The 18756-nt window shown below is 39.3% G+C and overlaps 1 protein-coding gene and 1 pseudogene across 2 annotated transcripts in view; one reads left to right on the forward strand and one right to left on the reverse strand.

Moving 5' to 3' along the window:
- The window catches only part of STARD3NL (STARD3 N-terminal like), a 65660-nt gene that overhangs the window by 26047 nt on the left and 20857 nt on the right, over positions 1-18756 (forward strand). For both annotated transcript variants that reach the window (XM_053655121.1, XM_053655120.1), the window contains 6 exons: positions 3511-3793; positions 8898-8975; positions 11937-12014; positions 13859-13912; positions 14024-14141; positions 16104-16199. In XM_053655121.1, coding sequence (XP_053511096.1) covers positions 3569-3793; positions 8898-8975; positions 11937-12014; positions 13859-13912; positions 14024-14141; positions 16104-16199 — 649 coding nt within the window. In that variant the 5' untranslated portion in view covers positions 3511-3568. The remainder of the gene's footprint in view (positions 1-3510; positions 3794-8897; positions 8976-11936; positions 12015-13858; positions 13913-14023; positions 14142-16103; positions 16200-18756) is intronic.
- Positions 121-831, reverse strand: LOC128625831 (ferritin heavy chain-like; annotated as a pseudogene).

Raw genomic sequence — 18756 nt, forward strand, 5'->3', positions numbered from 1 at the left:
AAGTGGATGATTCATACAAGTTATAGAAAAGGTAAAGGTAACTCCCACATGCATGTGCTGCTTGTACTGCTTTGTTGACCAGGGAAGTCACTCCTGTGGCTGTGGAAGGCAGCCTGAGGCTCAGCTGTCTGTCCTGCCTCCCAGAGTGTGCTTGTCAGAGAGATGCTGTGCCATGCCAGATTCTGGGGCCCCCAAACCGGATAGGTTGGGTTACTTGGTCACCCAAGTCTTTGATGGATTTCATCTGCTCATGCAGGTAGTGAGTCTCAATGAAGTCACATAAATGAGGGTCGTGTTTTTCAGTGGCCAGCTTAGGCAAGTCCAGTAGTGACTGATTTCACACTTTTTCCCAAGTGTAATGCACACTCCATTGTATTCAGCCCATCCTCCTAGTCATCACTGTCTGGTTCTTGATACACTGAAGGAAGATTCAGCCACCTCGTTGGTTCTACAGCTTTAATCAGTTTCTCAACATGTTTCCTCTCCTTATGAGATTGGTGAAGGAAATATTTGGCAAAGTTCTTCAAAGCCACATCATTGTGGTCAAAGTAGTAAAACATGGACAGGTAAACAGAGGAAGCATGGAGCTCCAGGCTGATGTGGCGGCTGATGGCAACTTCTGAGACCTGATGGTAGTTCTGGCACAGCTGCAAGGTAGATGCAGTTGTCATGGTGGGTGACTGAGGACAGGCGACTTCGTGGCACAGGAGCAGTGGCGGGGGCCTTGGGGAGGTCTGAGGATGCTGAGAAGAGGTGGCAGAGGGTGGATCTGGGCGTTGGCGAGGACGGGGTTGAACGCCAGGTTCTGTGCAAGCATTGGTGAAGCAGGAAACCACGGTGACGGAGACTATAAAAATTAATTTTTAAATATGGCTGCTAATTATCAGACTGGCTTAAAAATTATCTGAATTTCTTTTTCTTAATATAGCATCTGTTATTGCAGAAATATGTCTATCTTCCTCCAAGTTAGTCTTAGAGAATAGCTCATGTATCTTTTCCATTCTGGAATGTGTATTCCATTAAAGAACACATATTGCTTAAATTCATTTTTACTTTTTGTTTTAGGATTAACTTTAAAAGTTCTAGCTGATGAACTTGGTATTTTGCAAGATCCATTTTGAGAGCAAATGTTTTGGGGAATATGCCATTAGTATTCCTTCTACTAGGATGATGTTGATTCATTGAGACAAATTGTGCAGAAATACTTCAGTTTTGGGAATTTTATGTTTTCTTTTACAAAGCACTGAAGTGTATATCTGTTGAGCTTTTCACAATGCTTTGCTGATTGGCTGACTCTGAGGAGGCAGATTGAGTGGCTGAGGTGCTGTTATGTACTGTTGCCCAGATGAGTTAAAAAGGGAGAGAAGAGCATCAGAGTGTCCTGGGACATGTGTCCAGGATGCTAAAACAATTACATTGGAATTTTAGTTCCTCCTGTTGTAAATATAATATGTGCAAAATAAAAGATTAGAAAAAATAGAAAAAGCGAAAGGAGGGGAGGTATAATCTCATCAGTCAGAGATAGTATTAGTATCTGATATATTTTATAGGCACATTATTTTAGAAGTATGGTTTTGATATTTTACACAGTTATTAACATACTATGTGTATGTGTGTATTCCATTTAGTGTCCGGATTTTAATCTAGTTACCATTATAACACATTTTTCATGTTAGTATAAATGCTTTATAAGTATATTTTAATGACTGTACTGAAAGTATACCATCACTTATCTAATTATTCCCCTATTGTTAGATATTTAGGTTGTTGTCTAAATGGGTTATTATAGATATGATAAAGTCTTTTTTGATAGAGATTTTTATTGAAAGAGAACACATATACAATTCATGTATGTGTACATGTACATAAGTGTACAGCATTTGAATTTTTCACAGGTCAACACACCACTGAAACTACTGCCGATGCCAATACATTTTTACTAAGTGAGCACAGCCACTTCAGCATACTCAGGCCAGGAATTAAAACTTGACCAAGCTTGTGCCTCTTGTCACTCTTCCCTCCTTCTGTCACCAGGAAGTAATCATTAACCCCACCTCCAATCCCAAAGATCAAATTTTGCCTAGAAGGTCTACATTTAATTTCCTTCAGATTTCCGAAAGAGGGTTACTAGATTAAGAAGTATGAATACTTTAAAGTATCTGAGTTCATATAACAAATTGCTTTCAAAATGTCATGTTATTTTATTATCACACTGTATGAAAATATGGAAAGGACTTTTGTTTCTGAGTATGGGAAGGGAGAGAAATGAGGGTCAAGTGTAAAGTGACAGAGTTCTGGACTGTCAATTAAGAACCAAATGGGATCATATTACATTAGGGAAATTCCAGCAGAGTTTTGAAGTTTTATTTTACCCATCTTGAAAATGTTCTTATGTTCTTCTTGCTGGACATTACTAATTATTGTGGGAGAAAGAAAAGAGCCTGATGAACTGTGTGTGCACTTGTTCGTAAGATCTGGATTCAAGTGACGCACAGACTCCTGCCCATGTTACGTTGGCCAAAGAAAGGCTCATGCAATCAATAGAGCCAAAGGTATATAATATAATCTTCCCACAGGGAGAGGTGCTACAGGGAAGGAAGCGGGAATGTACGGCAAATAAAAATACCGATCAGCACACCTTCCATTTGATGGCTTTGCCTCCCCTATCAGGGGATCAGATCATTTAGATTACTGAGTCTTGCTGTAGAAGCACAGCTTGGCCTTGCAGGGAGGAGGTTCTGCATCTCCACATAGAAGTGTAACTCCTGTAATCATCGGCAGGGCATTTGCATGTTGCTGAACTTTTTGTTTTGCGGGGTGCATACTTGTTTCCTAAGGAGAGGCCCAGAAATGTGTATTCACTAAGAGGTGATGGGGAAATGCTTAATTTGGTGCTTTAGATACCTTTGGTGGAAAGCAGTTCCTCTTTAGGACGCAAATTTTTATAGCTGGTTTATACATACTGGCTACATGCTGTCTGGGAAGTGATTCAGTTCATGTTTCCCTACTCCCTGTGGAGTGACACAGGACTGTGGAGGTTTTTTCCTTGGCACAGCAAGAGAATTGGCTTTGCTTGTTCAGCAAGAGGCGCCAGGTTATCGGGCACACCTTTGTGTTGTGGTTAACATTCTGTCTTTATCCTTTACTGCTGTAAATTTACATTCTTTTTTACTGTCATTCTTTTAAATATAGCTACTTTGTAGTATTAATTTTTTATTTTTAAATACACTTTATGATTATGCTATTGTAGTTGTCCCATTTCCCCCCTTTATTCCTCTCTTAAGAATAGGTGGTAGGTAAGGCAACAGAGAGTAATGGAAAAATGGGGACAACTGTAATTGAACAACAGTAAAAAAAAATCTTAAAGAATTGTTTCTCATTTCACCTTCTCTCTGTGTCTTCACTGAACATTCTGATGCTCAGAGAAACAGCTACATGGTGGTTGGCGGTAATGCTGTGGTATTAGGTGAGCTCTGACTTAACATGGTGTCTCTCTTTTATTCCCTAAAGATTTCTTCTCTCCAGGGATGGTGAAGTTGGGAAAAGGCTCCTGTAACTCCCCTCCAGAATGAACTCCCTGCCAGAAGACATGGAGAACACTCTCACAGGGAGCCAGACCTCTCATGCTTCTTTGCGAGATGTCCACTCCATCAACCCTACACAGCTCATGGCCAGGATTGAGTCCTATGAAGGAAGGGGGAAAAAAAGCATATCTGATGTCAGGAGGACTTTCTGTTTGTTTGTCACCTTTGACCTCTTATTTGTAACATTACTGTGGATAATAGAGTTAAATGTAAGTGTTTTTTCCCCCATGACTATGTAAGAATTATTTCCAGAGACCAAACATAATTTTCTTATTTAAAAACATAATTTTCTTATTTAATTATTTCTTTAATTCTCACCTGAGGACATTTTTTCCATTGCTTTTAGAATGAGAAAGAGGGAGGGAGGGAAGTCGATTTGCCACTTTCTTATACACCTGACAACCAGGGGTTGAACCCACAGCCTGGTTATGTGCCCTGAGTGGGAATTGAACCTGTGTCCTTTTGGTCTGTAGGACGATGCTCCAACCAACTGAGCCACACACGCCAGGGCTCTTATTTTTTTCATCATTTCTGTCTCAGTGAATTCCATTTTTTTCCAGTTGAGGCAACATTGGTCTTCTCCAGCAGAGTTGGACATTTTTTTCTTTACTCTTATGCTTTAAACCAAACCTAGTTAATTTAAAACTCATTTTGTCTGGGATTTTGAAATTTGAATTCGTGGTGTTTTGCTGCATAACAAGAGTTGGCACACTACAGCCTGGAGGTGAAATGCAGCTTGACTGCTTTTATAAATAAAGTTTTACTGGAACACAGCCCTGCCATATTGTCTGTGGCTGGGTTTTATGCTGAGTGATTGACTTGAGTAGTTGTGACAGAGTCCCTTTGTCTTACAAAGGCAAAAATGCTTATTCTCTGGCCCTTTTCAGAAAAAAATTTCTGATCCTTCCTCCAAAGAAATGTAGCATGCTTCTGGAATCTGTTCTAAATGTTGCATCTACTTTTCTAATTCCCATACTTTAGAGTTTGCATGTATTTACTCTATCTTTTTGCAAGCAGATTATTAATTTATATTTTATCAAAAAATGTTCTAGAAACATTTGGAGGTTTGTCTATATTTTGTCAGGTTGATGCAGTTATATTGTTAAGTAATTGTCTAAGCCAGTCATTTTCAACATTTTTCATCTCATGGCACACGTAAATTGATTTCAAAATTTCTACAGCACACCAAAATATATATTTTTGGCCGATCTGACAAAAAATAGGTATAATTTTGGCTCATTCACATCAAACGACTATTGTTGTGTTGGCTGTTGTCATTTTTTTTTTATGTGACAATCTTAAGGGAAAAGAGGTCAGTCAGCGCCCTTGATTAAATAGTCAGGTATTGCATGCTTTAAAAACTCTTGTGGCCAGTTTAAAAACTCTTCTCTAGACCAGTTGAAAATCAATGGTCTAGACCAGTGCTGTCCAGTAGAAATAGAATGCAAACTTCGTGTGTTATTTACGTTCTCTAGTTGTTACATTTATTTGATAAAAGTAAAAGTAAACAGGTGAAGTTTACCCCTGGTGTATTTTACTCAATCCAAAATAATATGTTTTCTCCAAAAGCCTTGGTTTTCTGTTTACCTTTCTTATCAACAATAATAGGTAAACTCTTCCAAAATGCTTTTCTCCCAGGCAAAAGTGGTCTGCTTTCTTCATTTTCAATAGTTCATTTATTTCTAAGACATACTTGTTATGTCCTAGGTAGTAATAGTTATTGGTTGTTGTTTTTTTACAAGATTTTATTAATTTATCTTTAGAGGGGAAGAGAAGGAGAGAGGGAGAGAAATATCAATGTATGGTTGGTTGCCTCTTGTGCCTCCCCTGCTGGAAACTGACCCGCAACCCGGGCATGTGCCCTGACTGGGAATCGAACCGCCATTCTTTGGTTCTCAGGCCCATGCTCAGTCCACTGAGCTACACCAGCCAGAGCATGGTTATTGTTTTTTATTAAGAGGTTACTCTTTGCTAGGCATAGTGCTAGGTGCTTTATGAGAAATTTATTAAAATAGAAAAATATGAAAAGATGTTAAGATTCTTGTTTGAAAGGAATTTTTTTATTTTGCCTTTTTATATAAAGAGTCAACATCTTAATCTAAACTTCAATATTCTGATTCATAACAGCAATTTTAGTTCTAGACTCTTAGAAATTAGGTTAACTGTACTTATTGAATTTTACCTTAATAGAGAAACAAAACTATATTGGAAAATAAGATTTATTTCAGAATCACAGTAATATGCAGCATGAATCTGTTTACAGTTTCTGTTTACAGAGTTTTCTTCTGTTAATGTAGCACTATAGATATGCCTTATTTTTGTTTAAAAGCAACAAACCACTGATATGACACAGTAATTTTGTATCTCTTTTATTATGTGTTCCATATGTACACATTAAAGAAAGTATTTAAATTAATGTATATTTAAGGAGTAATACATTTTCAAAACTAAAAGCTATATAATGAGAGATGAGAGAGAGATGCATCTTTTGACAGGACAGCGTAGCAGCAGTTTGTAGGGGGCACACTGGAAAATTGGTCACAGCACAAATCAGGGGCCTCGTTGGTTTACCACTGATCTCACTACGTGCCTTCAAGTGACAGAGGCCATGAGACGGAGCTGTGATCACAGGCTCTCCCTTCTCACTTCTTTTTATCACTTCAAAAAAACTGAACTGGAAGTGCAGTGGACTGCACTTGGTCTCACTCATGAGACGCTATGCAATGTGTTATAAATGAAAAATCACCAGCCAAAGAATTAGGAAATGTATTTTTTATCTTCACTTTTCTGTTGACTTCTAGTTTCCCCGGTTATAAAATTAAAAGATCACACAAAGTATATGATCTCTAAGACAGTACATCATGACTTTTTAAAATACTATTTAAGAAAAATTAAATTCCTAGTTCAGTTTGTTTTAAATTGTCAATTCTGACTTGAATTTTTCACTACACACTGTACCATCCATTTTCTTTTATCTCTCTAAATCTCTAATCATTAAAATTAATTTTTAATTACTGTTTTTTTATTGTTGTTCAAGTACAGTTGTCTCTATTCTTTCCCCACCACTCTCCACCTCACCCACCCCCACCTCCCACCCTCAGTCCCACCCCCCTTTGGCTTTGTTCATGGGTCCTTTATACAGGTTCCTTGACTACCTTCTTCTTTCCCCCATTATTTCCCTCCTCCCTCCCTTCTGGTTACTGTCAGTTTTTCCTTCTGTACCTTAACTGAGTACCAGGTTACAGGCTGCTGATTCAAGTGTTACGAGTTCTACAGAAAGCTACATGAGATACAAAGTTTAGCTGAGGAGATATACATATCTTACATTGCCTCTACTGTTGGTCGTTAAAAAAAGAAAGAAAAAGCATAAAGGGTACTTAGGCCTTCAGAAGCATATGGGGACCAAACTGTTCTATGCAATCATAACAGTAACATAATACTTGGCTTTATGTATGACTTCTGCCTAGCCACTTGTCCTTGGTCCAGAGAGTCGACAGGCACGGACCCAGCCTGGGGTACGGGGACTGGTGAGGCTTATGCCACTGTGGTTCATTTTCCTGTGGAAGGCCTGAGGGCAGCTGATGTTTGGGGCCAGTTGAAGGGGTGGTTCTGCTTCTGTGTAGGGCCGCCTGATGCACCTCTGAGTAAACTGGATGCCCGAATGGGTCTGGAATTCACCAGGGCTTGAGTTCCCTGAGGACTGTTTTCTCTCCACACCCTTCTCCCTCAGGCTCTTTAGACTGATAAGGACAGGGATCTAAAAAGCAATAGAAAGGAAGTTGTGTTTTTTTTTTCAGCTTTTGACACTTTGATTGAGATTATGGTTCAAAAAAGGCCTTTGCTTATTTTATTATTTTCTAACTGGTATAGTAGAAAGTGTCAGAATGCTTCTAATTTGACCAAGAACAATCACGACTAGTTCTGTGGCCTTAAAAGGCAAGCCATTTGACTTCTCTAGGTTTAATACCTATCTTGCCTCCCTTGTGAATTCCTGTGAGGATCAAGTGAAAATATATCCTGTATAGCAGCCCCGTGGAAGTTTTAAAACGCTTCACAGTTATAGGTTATGTAATTTATTACTAACTGAAATAAATTTTTCCTTGTACGAGAGGGAAAATGGTTATTATTCTCTCACTATTGTTACATTTGTGTTTCAGGTACTTATTACCCTCCTGTTTCTGATTCTGATTTTATTACCCGCTGTCACTGTGTTCTGTAGTGACACTGTGACGACCGATGACGACAGAAATTCAGATTAGGGGAAAGTCAATGAGTTGGAATTATCCGAGGAGTAGGTGGAGAAGATGGACTGAACTGGATGTGGAAGGACGGGTGGAATTTGGGATAGAAAAAGGAACTGGAGTTAGTGTGGAAACAATGGGGGAAGGGTTTGGAGATCAAGGTGAGCAGAAGCACTGAGACAGGAGTGTGCGCTTATGCTGGTGTGTGTGTGTGTGTGTGTTGGAGGAAACGGACAGAGGAAGGGTATTAGCCTAGGTAAAAAGTATCTATAGAAAATGCCTGTAGAAAAATGAACTTGCATAGGTAAGCTGGTTCTAAACTATTAAATGTTCTTTCCTGTGCAGAAATGTTGCACTTGGTGTAATAGTGAGCTCTTACAGGTTCTAGAGAAGCCTAGAGACATGGTTTTGAGATGTTAGTGACTTGAGAAGTTAGTGACTTGCAATATCATGACCTACCTGCCATGTCCAGCTTGATGTTTGACCTAACATGGTCTCTCCCAACATACGTCCACTCCTGCCTTTCCCTTTCTTCTTCATTAGTAAACTATACCCAGACACTCAGGCCACAAGTATAGTCTCATTTCTGATTGAGTAGCTTGTTTTGTATTTCTCATGACCTGTATCCAGTCTGAAAGTAAGTTCTGTCAAATCTACTTCCAAGACCTAAAGCAGTAGAGAGTAATTTAGAAAGTGAGGGAAGCCCTTTTGTGAATTGTTTTCTTTCAGAGTATGTATTTCTAGGATTTTAAGCCTGGGCTAAGTTTTTTTTGCTTCTACAATAAAGTTTTAGGGCTTTTTTTAATTTAAAATTTTAGTTTGCCAAAATATGAACTACAAAAAATACATTGTTTTTCATTATACATTTACATTTGTTGAATGAATTCAGAATTAAGTGAGGACTGTGATTCAGCATTTTTCTATTTAGAAGTGTGAGGGTTCTATATCTTAGCATTTCTGGCTTCTGAGAAGACAGGCAGAAGAGTGTATGTGAAACCTTACTTGTATGTTTCTTGTATAACTTTCACATGTAAACCTCTTTTTGTTTTTACTTCTTCCTCTCTCTTCCTAGGTGAATGGAGGCATTGAGAACACATTAGAGAAGGAGGTGGTACACTATGACTTCTACTCTTCTTATTTTGATATATTTGTAAGTATTTTCTCCTGTATATTTCTTATATATTTTATTTCAGATACGATGAGTTAACCAAAAGGCAAATTATTTTTTAATAGACCTCAAAATTTGTGCAGTTCTATTTGTTTTCTCTCTTGAACTCTACTGTGTGTGTGTGTGTGTGTGTGTGTGTGTGTACTTCCTGGCCAATTCTGTGTTGTTTCTTTCTTAGAATTGTCTGTTCATCTCAAGGATAAAAAGGAATAATGAGAGGTGAGGGAGGCAGCAGAAGCCGTTATGATTTTCTTGGAGATAAGCCTTTTTTCTCTTAAATGGCTGAAAAAGAAGCCATTTAAGTTCCTAGTTAATACTAGGAATCACTAGAAGGAAAATTTATCGTTTTATGTAACAACATCATGAAATGCAACTTCTTTTCTGTCTCAGCATACATTTCAGTGTTTTTTAAATAACAGTGTTTCATTTTTCTCTGATGGAATTTGAGGAAAGTTATGTATTTGCAGCCTTGGACCACATTAGCCAGTCGTACAGTTACGTAGACGCACTTGTCTGCAGATGAGGCAGGCGTTTTAGTCAAATGCATGCTGGCAGCGTCTTTCTAGGAAGCACTGACTCTGGGTTTGCTACATCTCCATGGGCTCTCCTCATAGTGAAGGAAATCAGAGGTCAACATTGTGTTAGACACAGCACAGACAATTAAAATTCACAGTGAGTTCCCCCAAGTTCATTTTCACTACTCTATTCACTGTCTTTAGAAACTGCGTGCACAGTGGTCACAAATAGGACCCTTAAAGTCAGAAAAACCTGGGTTTGATTCACAGCATTAGGACTAGTTTTATATCTTTGAATACACTAGGTCTAAGTTTCAGTTTCCTCAGTATTTAAAATGAGATCATCAGCATTCTGAGAAGCTGGTGAAGTAATACATGGAAAACAGAAGCTCAAATAACCACCTGCAGTCACTGTCATCATCATTTATGGTTGAGAATTTTATTTTGTTTTTGTTTTTTAAAGATTTTATTTATTAATATTTATAGAGACAAGAAGGGAGGGAGAAAGAGAGGGAGACAAACATCAATGTGTGGTTGCCTCTGTGCGCCCCCTCCTGGGGACCTGGCCCGCAACCCAGGCATGTGCCCCGACTGGGAATTAAACCAACAACCCTTTGGTTCACAGGCCTGTGCACAATGCACTGAGCTACATCAGCCAGGTCAAGAATTTTATTAATTATATTTTCTAATGGTTTTCAAACAGCTCTGAAAAGTCTTGTTTTGTTTTTGGAGGGGCCTGCACAATCCTGTATGGGGAAAGAAGTAGAATTCTCAATAAGCAGAGGTCAGAGTTCCTCGTCATCATCCCCTTGCTGCCTGACTAGTTCCATTTTTATCTGCACAGTATGTTAGGGCTTATCTTTTATCTGTATAGTATCTTAGGGTTCATTTTTATCTGTGTAGTATGTTAGGGTTCATTCTTATCTGTATTGTATATTAGGGTTTTTTACAGTGTGTAAAGAAGAAAAGGTGTTTTCTGCTACAGAAAAGTGTTTTGGCTTCCAAAAGTGTTTGGAAAATTACTAATGTAAGAAATTAAGTTTCATGGTTCAGTGCCCTAGGTCATTGAAGTTGGTGGCAGAACATGTTATATTCCAAATCTCTTGATATTTATTTTTTGAAACTGTTGATATATAAACAACAAAATTAATTTTTCTTTTGTTCCCTTTATTGCCCTTGCTGAATTTACCTTAAAATAGCCAGAGTCAGGAATTGTCCGGAAGCCAGATTAATCGACCGGTTAGATCTCCATTGGTTGTCTGTACCCTAAGTTTAGGGATTACTGGACAAATAGGTAGGTAGGGCCTGTTAGCTTAGATGGGAAAAACTGCCATGGGCTCGGGTTTTTCCCAGCATGGCCTGGGAAAGGGGCACAGGGTCCAAGAAACCTTGGGATCTGGGAGACTTCAAGATAGAGACTTATCCTTTTGCCAAGTCCAGAACACAGAGATAGACTTTAGAATGAGCAGAGAAGCTAAATGATTAGGAGATTGTTGGAAAACAACAGAGTAAAAACAAAGCAGCAGAGTAAAAACAAATACAGCTTGGCAATGTCATTCATGTAAAAGGATCTTATGTGAGGTTATCTAGTCTACGGCAGAAAAAAGTTTAGCCTCCAGCCTTTCAGCAGTTTTGATTAGTAAGGAACTATTGGCAGACTCCGGCACTGAGTCTCAGAAGTCGGCCTGACTTCTTCCATCTCAGAATAAGCATATTTCCCAAGTAAATTTGGTAAACTTTATTCTGTTTATTTCCTAATCACTAAGGCAGCTGTAGTATAGTGGTTACGAGTCTAGTGGTCTTTGCAGTCAGGGTACCTGGATTCAAATCCTGGCTTCCTCACTGAGGAGTGTGTGGTTTTGGACAGTTTTTGTATCCGTCTTATCTGTGTAATAGGTTTGGTGATAGCACTTGACTCATGTGGTTTTTGTTGTGGGAATTACATGGAATAATAATACACTAATGAGTTTCACAAAAGTCCCAGAATTACCCTAAATAATCAGACAGTAGCTACTGGCACAGGCTGAGCTCTTGCAGTACCCCAGCACCCCAGAGCTTTCCTGTGGGCTTGACTAAAAACCTGATACCCTTCAAAATCGAGCATTTGTACCTGAAGTATGAAAGTCAACTTTTAAAACATCTTTTCCAACCTTAAAAGAATATCAAAAATATATAGGGACTCTAACAGAAAGAAAGAGAAGCATTTAATTTATGTCTTTTTGTTGAGGATGGGAAGTTGACTCGAACACTTATTTGGGTGGTGTTACATGAATTCTAGAGCAGGGGTCTCAAGTGCTAATCTGCAGACCAGCCTTAGTCTGTGGCAATCAGAATAACGAAGACACTTTGGTGGGTTCCTCCTAGATCTAAATTACTTACCTCTTGTATTTTGTATGTATTTTTAAAAACTTGTCTTTTTTTAATATAGCTTTTGGCAGTTTTTCGATTCAAAGTGTTAATACTTGCCTACGCTGTGTGCAGACTGCGCCATTGGTGGGCAATAGCGGTGAGTACACCCGGTGAGTGGTTCGTCTCCTTCAGTGCTGGTGGGCTGGGCCCTGCTCACAACAGGGCTGAGCCGAGAGGAGAGGCTGTTTCCAGCCAGGCTAAACTCTACCAGCTCTTCCTGAGTCCCTTTCCTCCACACTTCAACAGGTTTAACGCTCCAGGGCTTCTTTCCAGTGGTAGTGACTGACTAGGTTGGTTTGTATGGGTACTGAGCCAAAAGAGAAATCTAGAGTCCCAACAGGATTTTGGCCAAGCACCAACCTACCCTGTACCTCATTTTACAGTGAGAGGTAAGATCGGTACTTCTGTCACAAAGATACTTAGAAAATTTCCTGTGGGTTAAAACTGCTTGGTGATTTTTTATTACTTGCTCTCTGCTTATTTTGATAATTGCCTTCCTCCCTGTTTTATTCCTTTCCCTCCAGTTTTAAAAGGAAAAGCTCTCAGGCTCCTTTTTATTATTGCCTTTAGGCTTCTTTAATGCAGTGGCCTTTTTTTACTCATTTGTTTCATTGCATCTGGCATAGATCTTTGACACATGCTATTCGCCCTTAATAAATGTTTACTGATTTAAAGAGTTGTAAGCAATTCTGCATGAACTGTTTTTGCCATTTCCTTAGACTTCTGAACACTCACCTTTCTGAGAGCTCTGATAAGGCTGGTTGATGATGGGAGTGCTGCTTAGGAGTAACCCACGGTCCTGCTTTTGGAGTGTGAGACCGAGGTCTCTGTGTGTGGGTCGGCATAGGATTGTCCAGCAGTCCTAAGATACAGTGCACCAGTGGCCACCTCTGCCTGGGCGATCTCTTCTGAGCTTCCACAGAATCGTTAGACTATCAGTTGAGCCCCAGACTCCCGTTTCATGGATGTGGGCTGACAGTTTTAGCCAGTCTTGACTCCCTCTCTTAAATACGCTTTTACCAATATCGAATAGCTGTGGTGATTGTCCCTTTCCAATTTGCTATCATAGTACCTATTTGAGTCTCTTTAACATGCAAAATGCACTAGTATTTGTCAGTCCATCTGCTTCAGTGTTTTTTTCCCACTCAGAAAAGTGGTTGACACTCTGTGAGAGTTTTAAGAAACTTATCTACAATATCTAATTGTAAATGATCAAAGCACAGGTCAGATTTAGCACATTCCTTTTATTGTTTCTGATTTTTATTTTTAAAAACATTTGTAGAAAGGGTCCAGGCAGCCGAAAGAAGTGAGCCAGCATCTAAAGAGCACTTAGTTTACCCTGTAAAGTTAATTAGTATCAGAATGTAGAATGCTTCCTCCACAAAGTGGCTGGTTGTGCCTCCTGTATGTGCTCTTGTGCTAGCTGGTTGTGTTTTTGCTAACAAATACTGACTCTGTAACTGTTACTACTTACTGAGCATGACACCTGATATCCCCTGTCCTCCATGCTGTCAGTGAAGGCCACTGTTCAGCATTTATTTTGGTTGGGTTTCACATTGCTACAAATCTTAGAGGATAGAATGACAGGGGCAGGTCCTGGGCCATAATTCTAACCCCTAGGGGGAGCCTTGCCTCTGTGTTTCACTGTTCCTCCTTTGTGATAGTGTCTTTGGGTAAAACTGTTTCTCAACACACCAGCTTGCTAAAATGTGGGAGAAAGGAAGCCATGAGAGCCAGCCTGGGATGGTGTGCCACCTAGAAGCCCACTTCGCCCCAGCCTGGGCTTAGGGAATAGAGGTAAAGTGATGTGGGAGAGAGCCAGGCTGGGCTTAGCTTCCTCAGGCATTATGTGCTTCTGGCTCAGGTGGGTCTGGTGTGAAGAAGGTGCCCCTGCAGTGTACAATGTCTAATTTGAGTGGTGCTGAATTATGTGTCTTTCAGTTGACGACAGCAGTGACCAGTGCCTTTTTACTAGCAAAAGTGATCCTCTCAAAGGTATGGCCTGCTACTTTTTCTGAATAATACCACCTATAATGGCAAGACCTCTTTTTCCATTGTGAGCTCATGGTAACTGTTTCCCTCTGCTGGTTACATCTGTTCTTCCAGCTTTTCTCTCAAGGAGCTTTTGGTTATGTGCTGCCCATTATTTCATTCATCCTTGCCTGGATTGAGACATGGTTCCTGGATTTCAAAGTGTTACCTCAAGAAGCAGAAGAAGAAAACAGTAAGTTTGTCTCAAAGTTATCCTCCTGAGACTGGCTAGATACTCAGCTGGATTTGCATGGGCCTGCAGATGGGTGGAGTTAGGTGGTTATGATGTCTCCTTTGTTAGTGGGTATAGCAGAAATCACAAGAAGGGTTGGATGAAAGGATAGTGAGAGAGCGTGACTCCTTTCTTCAGCTGTCAGACCTGGCTTCCTTCGAAGAAGTGTGAACACTGGTGAAAAACTCATTCAAACAACAAAAATAGCCAACACCTCTTTCTCCTCAGACAGGTCAATTTTTTTTCTCCCTGTTACTATAACCTTCAGGTCACTAGGCGCTTTGTGTATCTAAACAGAACTATTGTCTAGGGACAGAGAAATATAAGACCGTTCCCAGGGGAGCTGAGTCAGCAGCTAAAAGTCAGTGATTATCCCTAAAGTTTCACATGGCTATTGATACAGCTAGTGGCTTTTAATGGGCTACAGTTAGAATGGTTGAATGCCTGTTGGGTTAATGATGAAGATGGAGTTTGGGAGCAGGAAATAGTAAGCCATGAAATGCCCAGCCACCTCAGGTGTTCACTGTCCTCCTCTGAGCAGTTGAGTGACAGTCAGCACTGCGGAATCCTGAGTCCTGCCAAAGCCCTTGTAGTCTCCCGGTGTGGCTTTGAGTGTCCCTGAATGGAGTAGGAAGGCTGAGTGATTCACTGAGCTTTATGATGGATTATTGGGCTGGAGTTCTTTTCTCAGTGATGACCTTAGTGGAAGCCCACCTACCCCATCCAGCCTCTTGGAGGTGACATGAAGCAAGCTCAACAGGAAGACTGAGACAGGATTAAGGCTGCTTTTTATGCTCTGTCAGTCCTCTAGCTCTGTTTGCTCTGCCCAATAGGAAAAAAGTCTTGTGTCTTATGTACAGTTAAACATGATTATAACCTCAAGGCACAGCAGAAGGGCAAGTACCCTTGCAAATGATTTTCTTTTGGAAAATCTCATTTACAAAAAAGAAATATCTAAGAAAAGAATTATTCAAGAATAGGTTTTAAACCACATTAATCAGACCAAGTTGTTTCTGTCTTGTGCTTTCTTTTCCTTAATGAAGGAAACATTGATGAAAACATTGTTGGGGAGGGACCTATAAAGTTAATGGGAGTAATTTTTTAATTGTATATAAAGATCAAATTGAACTTTATTGTAAACAGAACAACTGTTAATGTGACTGAGGCCTGAATGCTTATATGATTAAACCAAATTCAAAATAACTAATAAAGCAGAACACACAATTAATGAAAAAATTTACAGTAGCATTTATTTTCATTATCTGTAGCACATTTTACACACATACCTGATTCCTGCTATTTGGCCTGGGGCAATTTTCTGAATTTCTTTCTTAACTCAGGTTCTGTCAAAAGAACTCATTACTGACGGCCTCTCTCACCAGCTGTTAGTGTTCTTGACCTATCCACATCATGCTTCCTTTTCTTCTGTCTTTTTTTAAATGCCTTTCTTTTCTAAGGACTTTTTAATGGATAAATACTTCACCATCGTAATTATTCTTTTTATATTTATACAAGTCTGTTCATTTTTTCATGTTTCACATCTGGCTTTTCTCTAACCAAATACAGCCTATTGGCCACTTGTACGAGATGACCAAGTTTTGAATTTTGCTTTGTGTCTTGATTTTGATATTATTTCTGTAGGGAGGATATATTCTCATGCAAAGATTCTTTCAGTAGATACTGAAAGAATTGCATGAGTAATGAGGCAGTTTTTAAAAACTACTTGCAATCTGTTCCTACAGCACAGGTTCATAGTTTATTAATAAAACTTACTTTTTTGGTTAAAAGATTTTTAAAGTACTTCTTTTTGATAAGAGTTTTTAAAAATATATAATATTAACATCATTTTATTGTGGTTACTCTTGCATAGAAGCTACGGGAACAAATATCTCCTTCTCAGCATCTGAATTTCTTCTGTTTCAGGACTCCTGATAGTTCAGGGTGCTTCAGAGAGGGCAGCACTTATACCTGGTGGGCTTTCCGATGGTCAGTTTTATTCTCCTCCTGAATCTGAAGCAGGTAAAAAAATTAATTATCATTTGTGTTTTTGTGCATTACTCAAAAAAGTGCATGCCCCCCCCCTTCTACTTCTCAAAACACTTAGCAAACATTTCCTATACCGGGTATTTGGGATTTAAGAATAACTGAGAAATGGTCTTGATATGTGGTCAGTGGTAACAGAGATATAAAAATAAATGGAATAGAGTGCCAGAGACAGTGAGTCTTGTGATCTGCATCTCAAAGACAGGTGAACAGAGACAAGGATCTTGATGTTCTCTTACTTGTCACTCTATAAACTGACCCTCCAGGTTCTCCCATGTCTTAGAATTTCCAAAGTCAGAAACCAGAGCCTCCCTGGGGACTCTACCCATTTCTTGGCTCACATCCCATCATTAACCAAACCATTTGACTCTTTTTATTTCTGCTTCCTTCATCGCATTAAAATTGTACCACTTAATTTTGTCCTGAACTTCAGTTTATCCTTTCTTGCCTCAGTTTCTGCAACAGCCTCTCTCTGCCTTAGTTGCTTTCTCGCAACCAGCCTCCAGATGCAGTGTTAAAAATAACAATTGCATTGTTCTAAGTCACAGGTGGGAAACACAAGGCCTGTGGGAAGAATCCAGGTGGCACCTTGTCTCTACCCCGAGGCAGCGCCAAGAGCTCTCACTTTACTGTTATGGAGTAGTTACATTTGTACAGTCCTAAAATTACATTTGGCCCTTCGAAGGCAACCTTGAAGCTGATGTGGCCCCCCGGTGAAAATGAGTTTGACACTCCTATAAGTGTTCCTCATCACTACCCTGATAATAAAGGTCCCATTATTCCTATTCAGAGATGAGTGTATTGAGCCAAGAGAGGTGAAGCAATTTGTCTCACATCACACAAAGAATTAGAGGTGGTGCTAGGATTTGAACCCTGACTCTAGTGCTGGAGTCCTCGTTCAGAGCTGATAAATATACAGCTTTTTAATATTAATAAAAATTAAAAATTGATCACATAATTACTTTGCCCAAAAGCCTTCAGTGGCATCAAGGATTAAAAAAGTCACGAATCCTTAGCCTGGCAGAACACACTTGTGTGACCACGCTTACCGATTGTCCAGCCTCTCCGTTTGTCACTTCCCTTGTGTTCTCTTAGTTTTTCTGAAAATGCTGTGCGCCAAATCCCTCTCAAGCCATTGTGCCTCTTACTTTTCTCTGTCCTTAGCACTGCATCTCTGGAATCCTGGTCTCCTCTCACAAGTTCAGAAGGATTCTCCCCATCTCCCACCTACGCCCCTGGCTCCTGGCAGTGGTGGGCAGTGCATCCTCTCCCTTTGCCTGGTCTTTGGAGCCTGTCCCACAACCCTGTCAGTCTTCATGGTTGTATGCACTGTCTTCGGCAGCGGCTTGGCCTGTTTCTGTCACTGAGATACAAACTTCAGTTTGAGGCTGTGTTATTTTATTCCCAGCATTAGGCTTAGTCAGTATTTTAAACACACACACACGTATGTGCAGTATAGTAAAACACACTCCAGACAAAAGAGACACGTGGAGGTCAAAGGCACAGCAGTGAGACAGCATATTAGGGGAACCTGATGTTACTTGATACTCTGGACTATTTGTGTTGGATTTAAAAGCAATATAGAACACAAAAGCATAGAGTCAGATGATATATGGATTTAACAGAAAAGCTCTTTCTCAGCAGAAACTATTAGAGGTAAATAAACTTTTCATTACCTCATTATGAGGATTGTTTCATTGAGACTTTAGCCAGTCATAGGACTCATTCCTTTAAAAAAAGTAGGTCTTTTGCACTATAGTTCATACTTTTGTGTAGCTTTTATTTTTATAAGATTAATGAAATTTCTCAGTAATAATGTATTTTCCTAATTAGTTCTGAATTACTAATTAAGATAATAATGTGAGGAATACTTCTCAAGCATTGTTCAACAAGGAACCCATTGGTTTCCTGCTGGTGCCCTTTACTACCACCTAGTGGTATTTGAAAATATTACTGTTTCTGTGGCTCATGATACTGAACAAGAACAACAGATAGTTTTGTAGTGTTCCCCTGGGGAGCTGCTAAGACAAAATGCAGGTTAGTAGAGACCAGAGAAGAAGTGTATAATACAATATACAATATAATGTATTATATTTTATCTTATGTTCTATTATTTTATTGTCTGAATACTCAATTTAGAAAGAATTAAAATGAAAAATTATTGTAATCAGTGTACCTAGTAAAGAAGATTCTACTCTCAAGTTTTCTCAGGAGGCTAGTAGCTTTGTATTAAACAGTTTTTCAGCAGCAGAGTTACAAGCTTCTATTGTCCCAATATAGCTCTGATTGGGCTGTAGAGGTAAGAGGGTACCTGGGACTGCTTGCCTTTTTTTATCTTGCTTTTTCTAGCACCTAGTACAGTGCCTGGCACATAGTAAACTTATACATTTTGAAGAAACAAAATAAAATAAAAGAGAAAGGTATTGCAGGCACTAAGAATTGTAATGTTAGCATTTTTCCTTGTAAAGGAATGACTTGAATTTTAATATCACAAAGATTTGGAAAATTAGCACATTTTAGTAGATATATATTT

This window comes from Artibeus jamaicensis, unplaced genomic scaffold (assembly GCF_021234435.1).
Source record: "Artibeus jamaicensis isolate MK-2021 breed Jamaican fruit bat unplaced genomic scaffold, CSHL_Jam_final contig_924, whole genome shotgun sequence".
NCBI classification, from domain to species: Eukaryota; Metazoa; Chordata; class Mammalia; order Chiroptera; family Phyllostomidae; genus Artibeus; species Artibeus jamaicensis.